This window comes from Panicum virgatum, chromosome 5K, assembly GCF_016808335.1.
Source record: "Panicum virgatum strain AP13 chromosome 5K, P.virgatum_v5, whole genome shotgun sequence".
Classification (NCBI taxonomy): domain Eukaryota; kingdom Viridiplantae; phylum Streptophyta; class Magnoliopsida; order Poales; family Poaceae; genus Panicum; species Panicum virgatum.
This window is the reverse complement of record NC_053140.1, coordinates 38,852,356-38,870,829: the sequence shown is the minus strand read 5'-3', so window position 1 is coordinate 38,870,829 and position 18,474 is coordinate 38,852,356. Positions and strand designations below refer to the sequence as shown.

Here is an 18,474-nt window from a genome sequence, read left to right as displayed (position 1 = left end):
TTCTTGGCAATTTCAAAGGCTGCTGTTAATGGTATTTCTGCTGCTCGCACAGTTCGATTCTCTGGCTCCATTCAGCACATTCCAGTTTCTATATTGGTGGATTCGGGCAGTTCAACATCCTTTATTAGTTGTCAGTTGGCGGCTCAGCTTTCGGGTGTTCAGAAGTTACAAGCCCCTGTACCTGTACAAGTTGCTGGTGGCAGTACCCTCTCTTGCACCTCTGTTCTAGCCCAGGCTCAATGGTTCATTGGAGAGGTTTCGTTTCAGTCCGATCTCAAGGTGCTCCCGCTAACTGCTTACGACATCATCATCGGTATGGACTGGCTCGAGGCATTTAGTCCTATGACTGTACATTGGCAGCAAAAATGGATGCAAATTTCTTATGAAGGCCAGTCAATTATTCTGCAAGGGGAACTTCCAGTACAGCTTGACAACCTGTTGATCCAAGTCTGTGTTCTGACCGATTCAGTGGTGCAGCAGTCTGAGTTGTCCTTGTTGCCACCTGATATCCGGCTTCTTGTTGATCAATTTGGTGAGTTGTTTGAGGAACGCAGTGAGTTGCCCCCATCTAGAGCCTGCGACCATGACATACCTCTGATTCCAGGAGCCCGGCCAGTGAACATTCGCCCCTACCGCTACCCACCTGCGCTACGCGATGAAATTGAGAAACAAGTCGCTGATATGCTGCAGAAAGGATTGATCCAGCCAAGCTCCAGTTCGTTTTCCTCCCCTGTCCTCCTTGTCAAGAAGAAAGACGGCTCTTATCGATTCTGTGTAGACTTTCGGCACCTTAATGCTCTCACTATGAAGTCTAAGTTTCCAGTTCCGGTCTTTGATCAGCTAATGGATGAGCTGGCTTCTGCCTCCTGGTTCTCTAACTTCGATCTGCGGGCTGGTTTCCACCAGATTCTACTCAAGCCAGGGGAAGAGTTCAAAACGGCGTTTCAGACCCATTTTGGCCAGTTTGAGTTCCGAGTCATGGCTTTCGGTTTGACAGGAGCCCCGGGGTCGTTTCAGGGAGCCATGAACGCCACTTTGGCTCCTGGGCTGCGCAAATTTGTCATTGTCTTCTTCGATGATATATTGGTTTACAGCCGCTCCTACGAAGAACATTTGGACCACATCCGTCAAGTGTTTGAGTGGCTGGCTCGTGATCAGTGGAAGCTTAAATTCTCCAAATGCAAGTTTGCTCAAAGGTCTATCTCTTACTTGGGCCACATCATTAGTGAACAGGGTGTTGCAACCGACCCCGCCAAGGTTGAGGCTGTTCTCAGTTGGCCTACCCCCTCCTCTGTCAAGGAATTACGCAGCTTCCTCGGCCTCGCTGGTTATTATCGAAAATTCGTCAGGCATTTCGGCATTCTTGCGCGGCCCCTTACTAATCTGCTGAAGAAGAATACCATGTTTGTGTGGACAGCTCAGCATGATGAAGCATTTTCAGCACTTAAGACGGCCCTGTCCTCAGCTCCGGTATTGGCGCTACCAGATTTCTCTGTCCCTTTTGCCATTGAGACATACGCCTGTGCTAATGGGGTAGGTGCTGTTCTGGTCCAGCAAGGTCACCCTCTAGCATTCATCAGTAAGGCACTTGGGCCTCGCACTATGGGTCTCTCCACCTACGAGAAGGAGTATTTGGCGATCCTTGTGGCAGTCGAGCAGTGGCGTCACTATCTTCAGTATGGGGAATTCTTAATCTTTACTGACCAGCGAAGCTTGATTCATCTTAATGAGCAACGCCTTCATACACCTTGGCAGCAAAAGGTCTTTACCAAGCTCCTGGGACTGCAATACAGAATTGTGTACAAACCAGGTTCTACCACCCGGGCCGCTGATGCATTGTCGCGCCGGACTACTACTCCCCAACTTATGGCCATTTCTACCTGTACCCCGCAGTGGTTAGAGGCAGTTGTGAACTCTTATGCCAAGGATCCAGTGGCTGCTGATCTCATCACTAAATTGTCCTTGCATCCTGCTGCTGTTCCCAATTACACATTATCTGCTGGCGTGTTGCGCTATAAGAACCGCATTTGGATTGGAGCTGACAAGAATCTGCGCCAACAAGTGATTTCAGCAATGCATAGCTCCGCTCTGGGAGATCATTCCGGGATTCCAGTGACTTATAGTCGCCTCAAACAGTATTTCTTCTGGGCAGGCATGAAGTCAGGGGTTCATGAGTATGTGCGTGCGTGTTCAGTCTGTCAGCAAGCTAAGCCTGATCGTGCCCGCTACCCGGGTCTTCTCCAACCCTTACCAGTGCCGTCCTCAGCTTGGGAGATGGTGTCACTTGACTTCGTGGAAGGTCTTCCTCGCTCAGGGAATTCAGACACTATCCTGGTGGTTGTCGACAAATATTCCAAGTTTGCTCACTTCATCCCACTGCGCCATCCATTTACAGCCCTCTCGGTTGCCAAGGCCTTCTTGGACCATGTGTACAAGCTGCACGGGTTGCCGTCCTCGCTGGTTTCCGATCGTGACCGAGTGTTCACCAGTAATCTGTGGAAAGAGTTGTTTGCATTGGCTGGAGTTCAGCTGCGGATGAGCTCCGCGTATCACCCGCAAACGGATGGGCAGACGGAGCGCGTGAACCAATGCATGGAGACGTACCTGTGCTGCTTCGTCCACGCCTGCCCGACCAAGTGGTCTTCCTGGCTTTCGCTCGCGGAATTCTGGTACAACACGAGTTCTCACTCTGCCTTGGGGCACTCTCCCTTTGAAGTCTTATATGGGCATTCTCCTCGTCACTTTGGCATCGTGTCGGCGTCGGCATGCGCTGCTTCTGATTTGTCTGATTGGCTCCGTGAGCGCGAGGTTATGCAGAATCTGGTCCGTCAGCACCTTATTCGAGCCCAAGAACGCATGAAGAGACAAGCAGATAAAGGACGCTCCGAGCGAGTGTTCCAGGTGGGTGACCGTGTATACTTGAAGCTTTAGCCCTACGTGCAGTCTTCCTTGGTCCCTCGCGCCAACCAGAAGTTGTCTTTTAAGTTCTTCGGTCCATACGGTGTGGTGGAGCGGATTGGGTCAGTCGCTTACCGCTTGGATCTTCCTCCGTCAGCACTCGTCCATCCGGTGTTTCATGTGTCCCAGTTGAAGCAAGCTATTGGCAACCAACCGGTGTCATCTTCATTGCCTTCTACCTCAGCATCACTGGCTATTCCTGAGTGCATTCTACAACGTCGCGTGTCTGCAGGTGACCGGCCAGCATTGCAGGGTCTTATCAAGTGGTCTGGACTTCCGGTTTCATTGGCTACTTGGGAGAATTTGGAGTCGTTACGCCAGCGATTTCCGATGGCTCCGACTTGGGGGCAAGTCGCGTCGCAAGGGGAGGGGGGTGTTAGCAGCCCAAGTACTACACCGACGCCATCAGAGTCCAGCCCAAGGCCCAAGCGACAGAAGAAGCCCAACAAGCGAGTGAGCGGCCCAGAGTGGGAGAAGTAGATGATGTATATAGGAGAATGAGCCGGACGAGCTCGAGACACGGATGTAAACATCAACTTTTCCCCCAAGTTAATCTGTCCTCCGCCGATCCAATTTCTTGCTTCCTCTCCCAGACTCCATTCTTCTACCCGAATCCCCGCTACCTCTGCTTGATCCTAACACACGACACCAGCAGCCGGTTCTGGTTCGGGCACACGTCGCTCTTCTGGAGGGCCTTGCAGTACACGAACCGCGGCCGCGTCGCGCCCAGCTCCGCGAGGCGCCGCCGCAGCGGCTCGCCGAGATCGGCGTCGTCCTCCTCGTAGTCGGCGTCCGGCCGCGGGACGCCGTCGTCGCCGCTCCGGCTCCGCTTCTTTTCATCTTCGGCGGCGGCGCGACGACGATGACGCTCGTTGGGCGGGGCGGAGCTGCGGATCGCGTCGTGCATCAACTTCTTCGCCGGCGGTTGGGGCGGCGCAGCAACGGCGGGGGGGGGGGGGGGCTCCCCTGCTGCGCGACTGTCCACTTGCCCTTTTTCAACCACTTGGCGGCGGCGGAGAAGGCCTCGGCTTTCGCGTCGGCTTTCGCTGAAGCTGCCGCCGCTACCGCACTCGGTGCCGGCACGGAGCATGGAGCTGGAGCCTCGTCGTCGCGAACTCCGGCAGCGGCGTAGTCCTTGCTCTCGGCACTGACGACACAGCCGTCCACCCGTTTCTTCTTGGGCGAATCGTCGGGGCTGCTGCCACGGCCATCGCCGTGGTTCAACGCCCTCTTCTTCAACGGCAAGTGCAACATCTTTAACCGTTGCCGTGCCTCCAGGCGGATACCCTAACCAAATAGGGCTCGGCACGTATTTATCAACCGAAAGATGCAAGTTAGAGGTTGGAGTCCGTCACGATTACTGATCGTGTACATGAGTCCGTTTCTTATACTTCAACTAGAGACAGGGATATATATACGTCACTAAGAACAACAAAATTTCATTTGGAAAAATAGATACATCAAGAAAAAATGTATGCAAAAGAACATTTTCAAGAGATCCACTTGTGTATGCAAATCCATATAGGCAACTCCTTCCGTTCTCAGACAAATTAAAACAGTTCATGTATTCAATAATATTGAAAATTTCAAAAGCATTGCAGGGAAGTAAGGACCTAAACTCGTACAAACTTCAAAAGATGGGCCCTCAAACACCCCTACATGCATGAGTCCCTGAGAGGTTTGGCTGGACGGCCTAAACCTTATTTGTTTGCCTAATGAGAAGCTATAACTAGATATCAAATTTAACTCATTGGAAACAGCAAAACTATTACAACAATTCCTGCATCAGCTAGTAGCAAGGGAAGTTGAAGTCACCAAGATTGCTTCCTGCATTACCAGCACCAGGGCTTTCTCCAGCAGAAGAAGACTCAAGCATAACTCCAGCCCCACCATGACCTTGTTGGGTAGTGGATAAATCAATCCCCTTGCTATGACCACCACCGGTTTGCTCTCCATTACCACCAGTGTTTCCCATGTCAACATTCAGTCCAAGTGAGCTGTTGTAGAGTGGCTGATGAGAGGGAATCAAGGGCGAACTAGCATTTTCATAGTTGTGAGGTGGCTGCATAAAGTTGTAATTCTGCGGGTTGAAAGAAAACTGTAGTGATTCTAGGTGTGGTGGGGATGAAAGCTGTGGTGACAGCAATAGAGGTGGTGAACCATTTGATGGTGGAGTTTGCAGGGATGATGGTTGAGGTGGTGAAGACGATACAGGAAACAATGAGAACGGGTGTGAGTTGTTATCATTGATGTCCAGCCCATGGATATGAGAGTTGTAAGGGTAGGCTTCATTAGGCGGAGGTGCTTGGAGAGCATGTGGAGCTAGAGGGTGCTGCTGTGATTGAAGCATCAGAGGGTTTGGAGGCGAGGAGCCTGACCTTGCTAGCACTGGATGAGATGTGGATGACCATGGATTCTGCTGGAAGGATGCTTGTGACAGAGACAATGGAGAATAATTCGGCGGCGGTGCAAACTGTGAAGCTAGCGAACGCCACCACTTGGGCTGCAACAGTGATGGATCTCTCAGGCGACCCCCAGCTTCCACATGGTTATCACGGAGTAATAGGGTAGGCGAGCAATCCTTAATCTCTTGCATGACCCATGTGAGCTTACGGTACATCTCATAAAGCTCGGTGGCATCAAGATCCTCTTCCTTACCATAAGCATACTTGGCCGTCCTTGAAGCCTCCTTGACCCGCACCATGTCCTCCTTCTGCTTCTTGTCCGCCACGGCCTTGTCTTTCTCTAGCTGGAACAATTCATTTTGTAAGTTGGTGAGATTGGCTTTCCGTTCTTCACTGGAATCAGGCTCTGTTGGCACACCCCCTGAAAGGAAAGCATCAACAATAGGGATAGCGTCTGGGGTACCGAAAGAGGAAAACCTCTCATTTTCGGACTCCAACACGACAGCCACCCTCACACCCGTAAGGGTGGAGAGGTCAGAAGCAGCCTTGAAAAGCCCGGAACGCCGCTTGAAGAATGTGAGACCACGGCCCCTACAATCCTCAATGAAACTCACTCCTGACCTCCTACCCCGCCTCGGCATCTTGAAATGAAGAACAAAAAACTACTATGATTTGAATATATATGTGACCAAGCTAAGAGATGTATTTGTTGTGAGAATATGTATGCACACCCCTACCCCCTTATATAGTAGAAATATGGGTGTATCGGGAAACAAATCTCCTAAATTTGGAAGTGTAAAACATTTCATGTAGAGTTTTACCATATGCATGTCTCTGAACACTGGGTCATTCTTTTGTGCGAACAAAATGGGCCTAGTTGTCAGTGACCTTAAGAAACCTTTAAAAAAATAGTGCGTAAACAACAGAATTTTTGTGAATTCAACTGGATTGGATTATGTACATCTGTTTGCAAATTATTAGCCGAATATTTATTGATTCTAAAAGTAAAAGGTGTGTATTTATCGGGATCTTAACTATCACATCACATTTTTAGCCAGAATTGATTAACACCCTTTTTTAGTCTCCAGCTAAGCTTTTATGCAATCAATATAGGATAATTTTAGATTGCAAATACTAAAAGTATCTTATTCATATAAATTGATCACCAATTAATAAATTTTTGTATCCAATCTTTTACATTCATTGCTTACTATAAAATTGTATCTCAATCATTGGTTGTAATAGTTAATGTTATCTATCAAACGGCCAGTTGGATGCATAATAACATACCAAAAGTACACTTATAGGTTATCTAAGCATCAACTGCAAAGATAATTGCGGAAATGTAAAGTCCAATAAGAACGGGGAAGGTAAATAAGGTAGAGAATGCAAACTCCTTGCATGAAGACATTTTACAAAGGTATCGGAAACTCTTGCTTTCTATAGTCCTTGTTGGAGAACCTCACATTGAAGTAACTCTGTGTATAGGGATCTCTGTCTTGCCAATGTGCAAGTGGATCTTTGTCTTGCCTCTTCCGGATGCTCCTCACCATCTTCACTAGGAGAGCTTTGAAAAATTGCTGAAAGCCTCTCCTCCCTCTCACAAGCACCGGTGGCCACTCCATAAACTTCTTTTCCGGAAGCCGATCTTTAAAGAACTCTGAGGTTAAGCGTCCTTCGCCTAGAGCAATTTAAGAATGAGTGACCGGCAGGAAAGTTTTTCCTAGATGCGCGCGAGTAAGGACAAAGTGTGCAGAAAAAACTTATATTGGTCTCGGAAAGGCCGGGACGTAATTCGAAGCCCATTAAATTCAAGGGTATTCAATTGAATAGCCATTATTTTTGACAAAAAGAAATTTATATGCAGTGTATTCTAGATATATAATTCAAAAAACTAAAAATAACACAATAGTAAAACAGGCTTCTATAGTCCCAGTCTCTCTTTTAGTCAAAAAAAACTCAGTAGCCCACCTGCCATCCTCCACCGCCGGCACACAGCCACATACGTCTCAAACTCCATCATGCAGAACCAGCGAGCGCGCCCAGGCTCCGACTACTTGTCATGCGCATCGCACTCATGCACAAGCAAAGCAAGAAGCCGACCAGTGAAATGAACCAAGATGCATGATTAGGTGAAAATATGTCATTGCAATTTGTGAAACTATTTGGTGGATAGAGTGCTTAAATCTGTGTGGGAACCAAGCCTATAACTTTTTCAAGTTTTATCACCTTTCAAATGACCGTGCATATTGTGTATATATAGTCATAACCAACCTCACATCAGTGCAAGCCACTTCAACTAAAATGTGGGATCACTGAGTCATGAACCCCTTCTTGCATCACTGATTGATCTAGTGATGTATGAAAGGGCTTTTGATATCGCCTAGAGGGGGAGGGAGTGAATAGGTAGGTCTGAAATTTTACACAAAACTTGCCGCGGAATTGATAACTTACGAAAACTCCGAAGATTTCTCCGGAATCTCCGGAACTTTCAGAGTTTCCAAAGAAAAATGCGGAGTCTCTGGAAATAATAAAAGATTCACAACACGCATAAGGAAACATCAACTAAAGGTAGATCGACGAATTACTATGCAAGGGTGAGTTGTTTTCAAGCTATTCGCTAGATACTTACAGCTCAAACCTTCCCAAAGTGTAGATTGAGATAAACCTAGAAAGCTAGCACAAGCAACAAGTAGTGTCATGACCAAATCAAGAAAAAGTGGCACATGGATTTGTTTACTGAAGTTCGGATCCCTCGACAGGTTTCTACGTCTCCATTGGGTGCTTCCAAAGAAGCCTGTCCTCTCAACCCTTTCCCCACTTCACTTCTTGATTTCTTCCATTGCGGAGGCAAAATTGAAGTCTTCACAAACTTCCCGCGGCACACCACAAGCTTGCGTGCTCTTCGGGTGATGCCTGGCCATCCAGGAAGCTTGACCTCCAAGAGTAACAACAGCCACGAAATTTTTCACTATGAACTCGGGTGCTCAAGAATGGATTTGCTTAGTTTCACTCAATCTTCCTTCCCAATCGTTCTCTCAACCCAATTCACTTTTCTTCTCAAATCTCTTGCAAATCTAGAGTGGAGAGAGGTTCTTAGGGTTGTGGATATGTGTACTCCCTCCGTCCCAAAATAAATACAATTTTAGGATTGTAACAACCTGGCCTAGGAAAACGGTTAAGATCCACTCTACACATTGAATGGACCATACCTACTAATTAACTCTCTTACACTTTTGTCCTCGCTTCACGCAAAAAGTTGCAATCGGAGTTAACTAGCTTTCTCAGGCCACCTATTTAAGTTGGCCTAGCTTCTCTTGCCTAACCAATATGGGACTAAGTTGCTCTCCCTAGCTCCTTGCACACACAAATGTGCACAAGACTTATTTTGGCCCAACATGACTTTGGGCTGGGCTGTTACAAGGACCAAACATGCTGACAAACCGATACTAGGTGTAAAATTATAAAAATACCTCTTGTCTTTTGTGATGAGTGGATGAGCTATTAGTTATTTTTTTTAGAATCTTCCAGAAATTGTCTTGTCTTCTACCATAGGTGGGTCAAAATTAGCATTTTTGTGGGACAAATTTTGAACTCTAGAATTGCATTTATTTTGGGACGGAGAGAGTATTTCGTGGAGGAATTCAACCGTAATAAATGGGAGGGTTTGAAGGGTATAAATACCCATCCCAAAAACTAGCCGTTGGAATGTTAAGTCCCAGAATCTCCATAAAATCTTCGGAGACTCAAGACCCAAAAACTATTCGTTAGGTTCAAAACATGTTCGGAGACTCCGCAAAAATCTCCATAATCTCCAAATAAAGTTAGCATTTCCCTTTTTCTCAGAAATCTTCGGAATCTCTGCAAAATCTCTGGAATCTCTGAAACCTTCGGAATTTGCTGAATTTTCTTTGGAGTTTCCGCAGGTCCACCAGACAGCTTAGGTAACCTTAGAAAAAGTGCCATAACTTTTTACTCCAAACTCCGGATTTGGTGATTTTGGAATTTATGGAAAGATTATTCAGAGGACTATCCATTCCAATTGAAAACAAGACCCAGTGCAAGTTTTGTGACAAGTGTTTCTCCCATGTTAGCACTTGAAAGGTTAGATTTGAGCACTGAGTCATAAGCAAAGCCATCAACGTCACATCCCTTTTGATAGTACGTTATTACCTATACTCAAGATCAAATAATAAACACAATAACATCCTCTTGCGATTTAATAACTTCATCATGCTGCTTTTCTTCAAAATCACACTTTGAGGGTTTGCGAATATTTTCTTTGTCTCTTTCTTGAGCATTATCCTTCTTGAGCTAGTGCCTTGAGGTTCCTCATCATATATGATCAATAATCAACTTAACATCCCCAAGACACCTAAATCCATATGATTCAACAATGATTGAGGCTTAGCAACTTGTGACTAACCATGACCTCGATTGGTCCATAAATTCTAGCACTAACTTGTTTCTTCGCCCTAGCATAGGTTCATCGGCACCAAGCCCTTTTCTTGCCCTTCTCTGATCCCTTGCTTAGTACTCCTCGTAGCCAAGTTCTTATTAACCCTTAACCATCTTGCCATCTTAAGTCACACGTAGCCTTGCACCACAATATGCACTCACTGAATTCAATTTCCTTAACAAATTGATTCATATTCCAACTCTATGATCAAGTAATCAAGAATCTTCACTTCTATTGAAACATTAAGCTCTTGACTATATTACTTCCTTCTTTGATCAATATATCAAAGCATTATCAATCTTTACTCATTGAAATGCATTTGTTCAACAAATTAATCCATATACCTAATTTTGTGATCAAACAGCCAAGGATCTTTGCTTCTATTGAAATATTAAGCTCTTGATCACATTTCTTCCTTCTTGATCAATATACCAATACTTTATCAATCTATACTCATTCATACAAGCAAGCCATCATTGAGACCAAATAATAGTCCTTCCAACTTTTGTCTCTTTTGCCTTTTTAATCTGCTTGCCCTTTCTTCAGTTTAAGATATTCTAGTTTTTGTACACTTATTTGCAATGAGAACTATCCAAAACTCATCAAACTCATTAGTTCTTTAATTGTGTTATCATTCAACCACCAAAACCTACAAGGGGGCCTAGATGCACTTTTAATATCTTCGATGGATATGATCGAATGAGTCAGTCGTTATAGAGCTGATCTTCTCCATTGCCACTATCGTCGATTGATTCGGTGGTGTCCTTTGTGGACATGACGGAATGGGGCAGTCATTCCAAGAGCTTACTTCCGTTGCCCGTTGATCACCATTTGATTCGGTGCCCTCACAGATGCTTTTCCCAAAGTGTATGTTCTTCTTCCGCACGTGCTCATACAGTTTGACCAATTGATTCAGTGGTGTATTTGAAAAGCTTTGGTGACCAACTGATCTAGTGTTGTATTTGAAAAGCTTCGGTCAAATACGTCGATGAAAGATCTTCACTGTTTTGACTTGTTTCTTCGTGTGTCTTTGTTCGGGATGTTTTTCTTTATATTTGCCGTTAAATGTGTTGAAACTCACCATTGGAACCTACATACACCTACAAAGATGTATCTTGATAAACATATTAGTCCCAATAATTATATTATCATTCAATCACCAAAATTATAATGACATAAAGTCCATTTTCCTTACAATGAACAATCTCTTTACAAACAATGACATAAGGGTCCATATGTTGGCCTAATTGATTTCCCCTCTAGATTGTGAAATCTAGCTTTTGGATTGTGAAAAGTTAGATTGTAAAAATATGAAGGTTTGTAAACTAATACATGTTTGGCAACATGGACAAGAGTACAACGCCCTCAATTGTTTAGGAGCCAAACAAATAGAGTTGATGGCGGTGCAGAGAATTTCTTATCAAGTTCCGTGGATAGTTCGTAAATGTGATCATAATATGGAGTCCAAAATCCAACAAGCTTGGATTGAGTTAATTATTTAACACTACAACCTGAGACTAAAAGTTGTTTGTTTCCATTTCAGCTAGCTGCATTCCACATTCCAGCACAAACCTAGTAGCGGGTACATGCATGTTTAAAAGAGTTCCCACAGGTTTTGCAGGCAATGCCCACAGAAACTTGCGATGCAAAGATAGATAGGCATAATTGCAAATGAGGTCAGATACCTTCGAGGCCACGTGGGCTAGCAACAAGGATTTGGATCGCTGTTCGTGTGGGATCACCGTCATCACACAGACAAGCAGACTCTCATGGCTTGTTTGGTAGGGACGTAAGGTTATTGCTCCTTAAATAGCTCTAATTTGGCTTAAATGGTGAAGCAATTTTTTTTTTGGTAGAGTTGAAGCCCGTTAGAAAAAAAAAACATTTTGGAAAATATTTTCTCGGTGGCAATATGGATAATTTTAGGGACAACTAATGCTTGGCAGGGAGATACGGGTGAAGCCCTTATTTTTGACTCATTCCCCTCAGCGAAAGCTGTTAAGGGTTTCAGGAGAGCTTCATCAAATACTTCTGGTGGAGAAGCCTTACCAAACCGGCCTCAGTTGGTCAAAAGGATTGGCAATCGATCATGTCAGCATTCGGCGTTAAGCTGGACGAGGTTATCACATCTGAATCGTCATGACTCTTAATAAAAACGAGCACACCAAAGATCCAGATTCCTAACATGGTGATTCATCAATACAAAAGCTTGAATGGGCATATAGAGACCTATGCTGATTCCCATGTTAGATCGTAGCTCTCCAACGAACAGGCAAATAAAAAAACTGTTCAGGCATGAATCCGTCCCCTGAAGCAAAGACGGAGGAAAAAAAAGAGCAGTCTCAATGTAAACGATAGTCTCAGTTCTGTAGCAAAGCTACCCAGGCGTCCATAGCTTTAGATCTCACAAAAATGAATACACAGCACAAACTGCGACAGAACCACAACTACCTTCCGCCATAACTCAGGTGGTGGTGGTCTTACAAAAGATGGACAGGCGGCTGATCATTTCTTTGTAGCAGCCAGTCCAATAAATTTCGTAAGGACATAGCAATCTGGTGGCGTTATGTTCATGTAGTAGTTATGTATCGTCTGTGTTATTTCGAATCCAAACTTCTTGTAGAAAGCGATGGCGTCGTCGTTGTTTGTCTGAACATGCAAGTATATCTCAGAGATGTTCTGCTTCGCAGAGAGATCAAAAACATGGTTCAGCAACTTCGTCCCTGTCAACATAAAATCGACCAATTATAAGATGGTATGGATCCTATTGCAGTACATTTTTATGTGCAGAGTGCAAATTTTCAGAATTATGTTTCTCTCTTGGCAATTTGTAGCCCAACCATGGGAAGTCAACAAAAAATATTCATATTCTTTTTCAACTAACATCCATCTTCAAAAGCAAGAACAGCACAGGTAGCAAACAGAAGTTGATAAGGAATATCATACAGATACAAACTTTCTTATCGAATGTGTTCTTGCGCCTTTTAAAGACTTCTAAAACCGCTATGTGGACCTATTTGCTTTTAATATGGACTTAAGTGTAAACAGCAGAAATTGCGGCAGAATGTCCACGTAGTATTAGATTTGATTGTTGGATCCTAAAACTCAAACAGGAATCCATGACGCTCAACAGCAAGAAAATAAATAGCAGAGTCAACAAGTGGTGTTACCTTAGTATTTTAGCAGGCTCGGAAACAATCAAAAGAGTAAAGGTGACTAGTTTTGAGCGAAAGAGACTGCTGTCAAAGGCTTAGGCATAACCAGGGCTTCAAACATGTGCGGATTTCAGAAAAAAGAAAATACACCGGTACTGGCAAAATCCTAGACAAAGTCATTATCATGCTACAATTATTGCACGATGAATTTTTAACCTTCCTGTCTAAGTTAGAAAGTATTTTATCTTTGACATGGAAAGAACAACCAAGTAATAACACTGATTATTTAACATGAGGGTTCAGTTGCACTAAAGAACAAGCACACTAATTTTAATCTGTTTTTTGTGTAGTAACACTTGCAGATTATTGCTTAAGCATTGAAAAGCATCAGCAATATGCACCAACTACAGCAGTTAAATGCAAACAAGTTGAGAAGATACTAACATGAATGGTACCAGCAATTTGGAATCGCCCTAGCAAGTACAATGAACATTCTTAAAGAAGGTCACTTAAAAATATATTGTCCACTAAACAGCCCAGCGCATAAGATGGTCCATACAACATAAAAGCATCTTCCATGAAGTTAGTAAGACTACTACTTTTTTAGGTTGTGTTGAAAGAAGGTATAGTGTTAGAACATTGTTAACAAAGTTAAGACAAATTCTAGATTAAACGGCAGTGGTGCATTTTAATCTGTATACAACTACACTGTAATGCAATTACTTTCACAATGTTAACTGTCAGGAACAGATGTGTGCATACTCAAGATGTAATCACCACATATCTATCCAAATCAATGATGATGTGCGCATATCTATTCACTTCCTGAGGTGTTCCCATTTAACATGGCAAACAGGTTGATCCCTTCACATCACTGAAAAACATGAATTAGACAGGAAAACACTCACCGATACCAAGGCCACGGTAAGGTGCCAATACACCCAAGGTCATGATGTAAACTCGGACAGCCCCTCCTTCCTTCTTCTCCAGGCGACACGCTATCGCACCGACACATATATCGCTGTAGTAAGCTGCATACAAATGCAAGGGAACGAGCATAAGTTATCGGCATCACCCATCCAGAGGAGCCGCAACCGGTTCAATCCGAATCAGCTGGACCCAAGTCCCAACAGACGAACAATATAAACAGCATCTGCCCCAAATGCATCCGTACAACCTGGGGCAATCACACTTCACTGCCCAGCCTAAAAACCACAGCTACCCGGACCCTCCAAGATCGGCGCTAACCAAACAAATCACCCCTTTTCACAAATTACATTCGTCTGAATCCTAACGGTTTGTTCTTAATCAAGCCGCAAATGCTCATAGGTTGGGACTCTAATCGTAGATCCAATGACTCCAGGGAACCAATCGTGGATAGAATCATCGAACAAGGAACAAAGGAGGGCGAGATGGAGAGGGAGGGGGGGGGGGGGGGGATGGGTGGGACGGGCGCACCGAGCTTGGAGAAGTCCTTGGATGCGATGGCGTCCTGGTAGTACTTGTCGTTGTAGCGGACGGGGAAGAGCGCCGTGTTGAGCTTCTTGAGCTGCATCACGTTCTTGTCCCGCACGCCGTCCAGCGACGTCCGCTCGGCGCCGCCGCCGCCCTTCTCCTTGCTCGCTGCGGCCTCCCCGTCCCCAGCGCCCATCCTCGCGCTCCCTCCGTCCCTCGTTCTTCCTTGGCCGCTCTCTCTCTCTCTCTCTCGCCGAGTTTGAGAGTAGCGTGCGGCGCGAGCAAGGCGGCGGTGGTGTCTGGCTGACCTTCCCCTCTCTGGTGCGGTCGGTCTCCCAGCCAAAAACCCTTCTTCTGGTTCTCTTTGGTTGTCTGGCTGTTCCTGGCTCCTCTCAGTGGGTCCCCCACGCAGGCACCTTGGAGCGGTGGTCTGCAAAGAGCCAAAGACGATGTTGCGTTGCGTGCGCTTGCAACCAGATCATGCCTTCTTCTTTATTCTTCTTTTTAGCTTCTTCTAGGTAGAAAGTAAATGCGAGTATTTCCAAATTTCAAAGCAGATCATCTTATACTTTTACTAGATAAATATATATGTATATTGTTACAAATAAAGTTAGTATAAATATCGGATGTATAGTTGTCCATATATTAATTGAAGGGATCTACATGATTAAGTTATAGATGGAGAGCTGGTCTGACTTACATATGGGACAGATTAAGACTTACTTATCAATGCACAAAGCGCACTAAACCAAAAATTTAGATAGAAACATTACGTGCTTTGAAATAGATATATAGATTTAGACTAGACAAATATGTTTGTGCGTTGCTACGGACAAAGTTGATAAGTATGTGCTCCAAATTAAATCTATACCTGATACGTATAGTATTGGACTGGAGGATGATTTGGAGCCCATCAAACTCAGCAAAACAGCCCACAAGCCCAATACTTATGCACCATTGATTTGGTGCTTGATTCAATGGTTGAGACCACTCCTAGAGGGAGCAAAAAGCACAAGAAAAACCCTAGCCTTTTCTAGTCTTCTTAACCTTGCTCTGAACGTCACTTGAGAGGGGGGAGAGAAAGAACACACAAACACAACTAGAGAGAAGAGAGAAAGGAGAAGGAGAAGGTCTGCCCAGATTTGGTGGCTCTTAACCGGTCTGCTTTAAATCGGTGATTGGAAGCTCAAACATGTTTGGATTTGTGCTAAATTTGATGAGCTCATTCTACACTTAAATTAATTTGGTTGGTCAGTTGGTTCGAGGATTGGTTGAGAAGAACATCAGATTTAAGAGAAATTCCGTGGGTGACTGCAGTTTTAGCACAGAGCAGTTTTGGTAGATGATCAGTTTCGGTAGCTAAATGGTGTCCGATTGAGCAGAAACTTTGTCGGTGGTTAAGGGACCTATGAATATACTCGCCTACCAAAATTTATGCACAGTGAACTTGTGTTTTGTGAGATATAAATGATTACCAAAGGAGGCAAAATCTGTGATTTCTATATTTGACAGGTGTCATACCTCATGCTAGATAGTTGTGGTTGTTCTTATTGATGTCAAGTTTGTGTCACGGTGATTGTGTTGTTGCAAGTGTAATCCTCTAGATGTCCTAACAAAAACTACCTGTAACTATTTGTTGATTATAATGAAAGTTTGGAGTGGACCAATTGGTCCCATAGGATTTTACTCCTCGCTTGATGAGGAGATTTTTCCACATAAATCATCGTGTCTTTTGTGTATGTGATTGTTATTATTCCGCTGCATATTTGTTGATAGATGTTCTTCTCAATATTCATCGCAAGATGATGGTTTAATTAGTGCATTGGTTTTTACCACAATATACAGTTACCTGTGTGTTAGTTAGTACTAGTGATCTACGTGATCAGTCATGGAAAGGCTGATCCAACTCACATAGAGTTGGGACTAAGATCCACTTGTCAATACAAGGTGGTCCACCCAAATAAAATTTAGGTAAAAACGTTACTTGCAAATATAGATACTACTTTTTAGCAGGATCCGAAACAATCAAAAGGTGAAAACTAATTCCTCTAGAGGGCAATTAGATAAAATTTACAGAGTAAATCAAGGTGATATTTGGTATAGAGGTTAACCAGATAAATGATTTGTCTGTATTGTCACTCTCGTTAGATTTAACATCTGAAGTGAAGGAACAACTTTTTTAAATATCCACATGCAATGGGCGAGCGTGGTATATCTACAAGGACGAGTGAAATACATTGACGAGATATGTAAACATTTTCAGTTCATTCATCGGTAGTCATTAATAGGTGTGATACAAATGTTTGGGTAAAAACGAAACACCACATGAACTATCAAAAGGCGACAATGTATTACCAAGAACATTTTTAAGAAAAAAATGCAGTACAAATATAGATAGCATCACAAACAGGTGTACGCAATATACCTCTACGAATACCTTCGAACGACCGCACCGGAAAATATTTAACATTGGTGAAATCATCACGGGTATCATATTGACGACAGGCACGGTACTTATACCACTAAACAAATTAGTCTTTAAATATGTGTACCCTTAGAGCAACTCCAGCGGGGCTACTAAATGGGCTTCCATCTCCATATTTGCTCGGTGGGTGCAAAAAATTGATATCCAGCAGGCCTTTCAAATGGGCTGCCATTTTGGTAGGGCTTCCAAATTTCTCCCCCAACCCCTCAATTTGGTGGCCCTCTATTTGGGCTGCCAACTATGGGCCCTCTATAGAAGCCCAATTTACTCGGCTTACTGGAGTGGTGGCCCATATTTATGTGAGTAAAATTTAGAAGTGGGCTTCTAAATAGATATTTGCTCACTCAAATTTAGAAGCCATACTGGAGTTGCTCTTACTGAATCGAAAACTCGAAACCGAAACCATATTGATAAGTTTCCACCATGAGTAATCTAACCAGCATAGCAGCACGCAGCAAGATTATGGAACCAGGATTCAGCCTTGCCTCCAACAAAACACAGCTTGCCTCACGCAAGCACACCAACTCCAAACCCAAAAAAAAAAAGACACGAAGATGAAGCTAGCTCTCTCTCGAACGCTCTAGCCCATCTACAGTGAGAGAGGCGACACAGATGGATCCAGTCTCCGCCAGCGGGGCCGGCGGTCTTCCTCACCTCCGATGGCCCATGGGGCTTCGCGAGGTGGTGGAGACCGCGGGTTTTCTGCCGGTCGGTGGTAGTTCTAGTAGATCTAGGGTTGGTTTTCCGATGGCGCAGACGAGGCGGCGGCGACAGCGGCGCCTTTGTGGAATAAGGTCCTCTTCGGTTCGTCCTCGCCCCGTTGGTGTTGCTCTCCAACGCCGACACCAAACCGGTGGAGGTGGGGTTCCGTTGGTGAACTCCCTGTACAGGAGTCCAGGCTCGGAGCTTCGCCGTCTTCTCCAGGCGGCGGGACTGCCGACGCTTTGCTTCAAGGTTGCAGAGCAGGCTTCGGGGTTCGCGGAGGGTCAGTGGAGGGGCCAAGCTCGTATTTCCCTCGACGACGGCTGTTGTCGACGGCAAGCAGTGGTCCTGGATCAGAGGAGCTCGGGGTGCGCCCCCGGCCGATGGGTTTTCGGCGACGCCTTCATCTCATCCTCGTGGGTGAGTGCCTACTGCGACTACTCAAAGCCTTGTGGCGATAGGGTTCCCCCTGATCTGGTGGGCAAGAAGGTGAACTGGCGACTCTGGTGGTGTCTGCCGGCGGCCGGCGGGAGCTGGTTCGGGAGGATTTGAGGCGCAGATGGTCCTAGGGGCTTGTTTGTAATTTTGTTGTTTGTTATTATGAGTCTATTTGCAAGAAACCTACTGTCTGTATCCTTTTTAGTTGTACCTGTATGTATGCATCTTTGTACTGTTTCCTTAACATCAATATAGGTATGCCTTGATAAAAAAAAAAACAAAACACAGCTTATCCTGGCTCTTGCGAATTGGTTGGCTGGCGTCGTGTCGTGAAACAAGCAGCCGCCTGCCTGTCCTTGCACCTCAACCTCTCGCCGATACGTATGGATTCTTTGCCACGCACGCGTGGCTTTTTAC

General features: G+C 44.8%; 2 protein-coding genes across 2 annotated transcripts; both read right to left on the bottom strand.

The window, feature by feature from the left end:
• Positions 1 to 4,747: 4,747 nt before the first annotated feature.
• LOC120709916 (transcription factor RLM1-like) lies at positions 4,748 to 6,004 on the bottom strand. Its single transcript, XM_039995540.1, has one exon. The coding sequence runs from the start codon at positions 6,002 to 6,004 to the stop codon at positions 4,748 to 4,750; it is 1,257 nt and encodes a 418-aa protein (XP_039851474.1).
• Positions 6,005 to 11,997: 5,993 nt separating this feature from the next.
• Positions 11,998 to 14,848, bottom strand: LOC120707373 (N-alpha-acetyltransferase 50-like). The gene is made up of 3 exons (XM_039992266.1): positions 14,436 to 14,848; positions 13,886 to 14,008; positions 11,998 to 12,545 (listed from the first exon to the last, which is right to left on the bottom strand). The coding sequence occupies exons 1-3, from the start codon at positions 14,626 to 14,628 to the stop codon at positions 12,328 to 12,330; spliced, it is 534 nt and encodes a 177-aa protein (XP_039848200.1). The 5' UTR covers positions 14,629 to 14,848; the 3' UTR covers positions 11,998 to 12,327.
• Between the last annotated feature and the right edge of the window lie 3,626 nt (positions 14,849 to 18,474).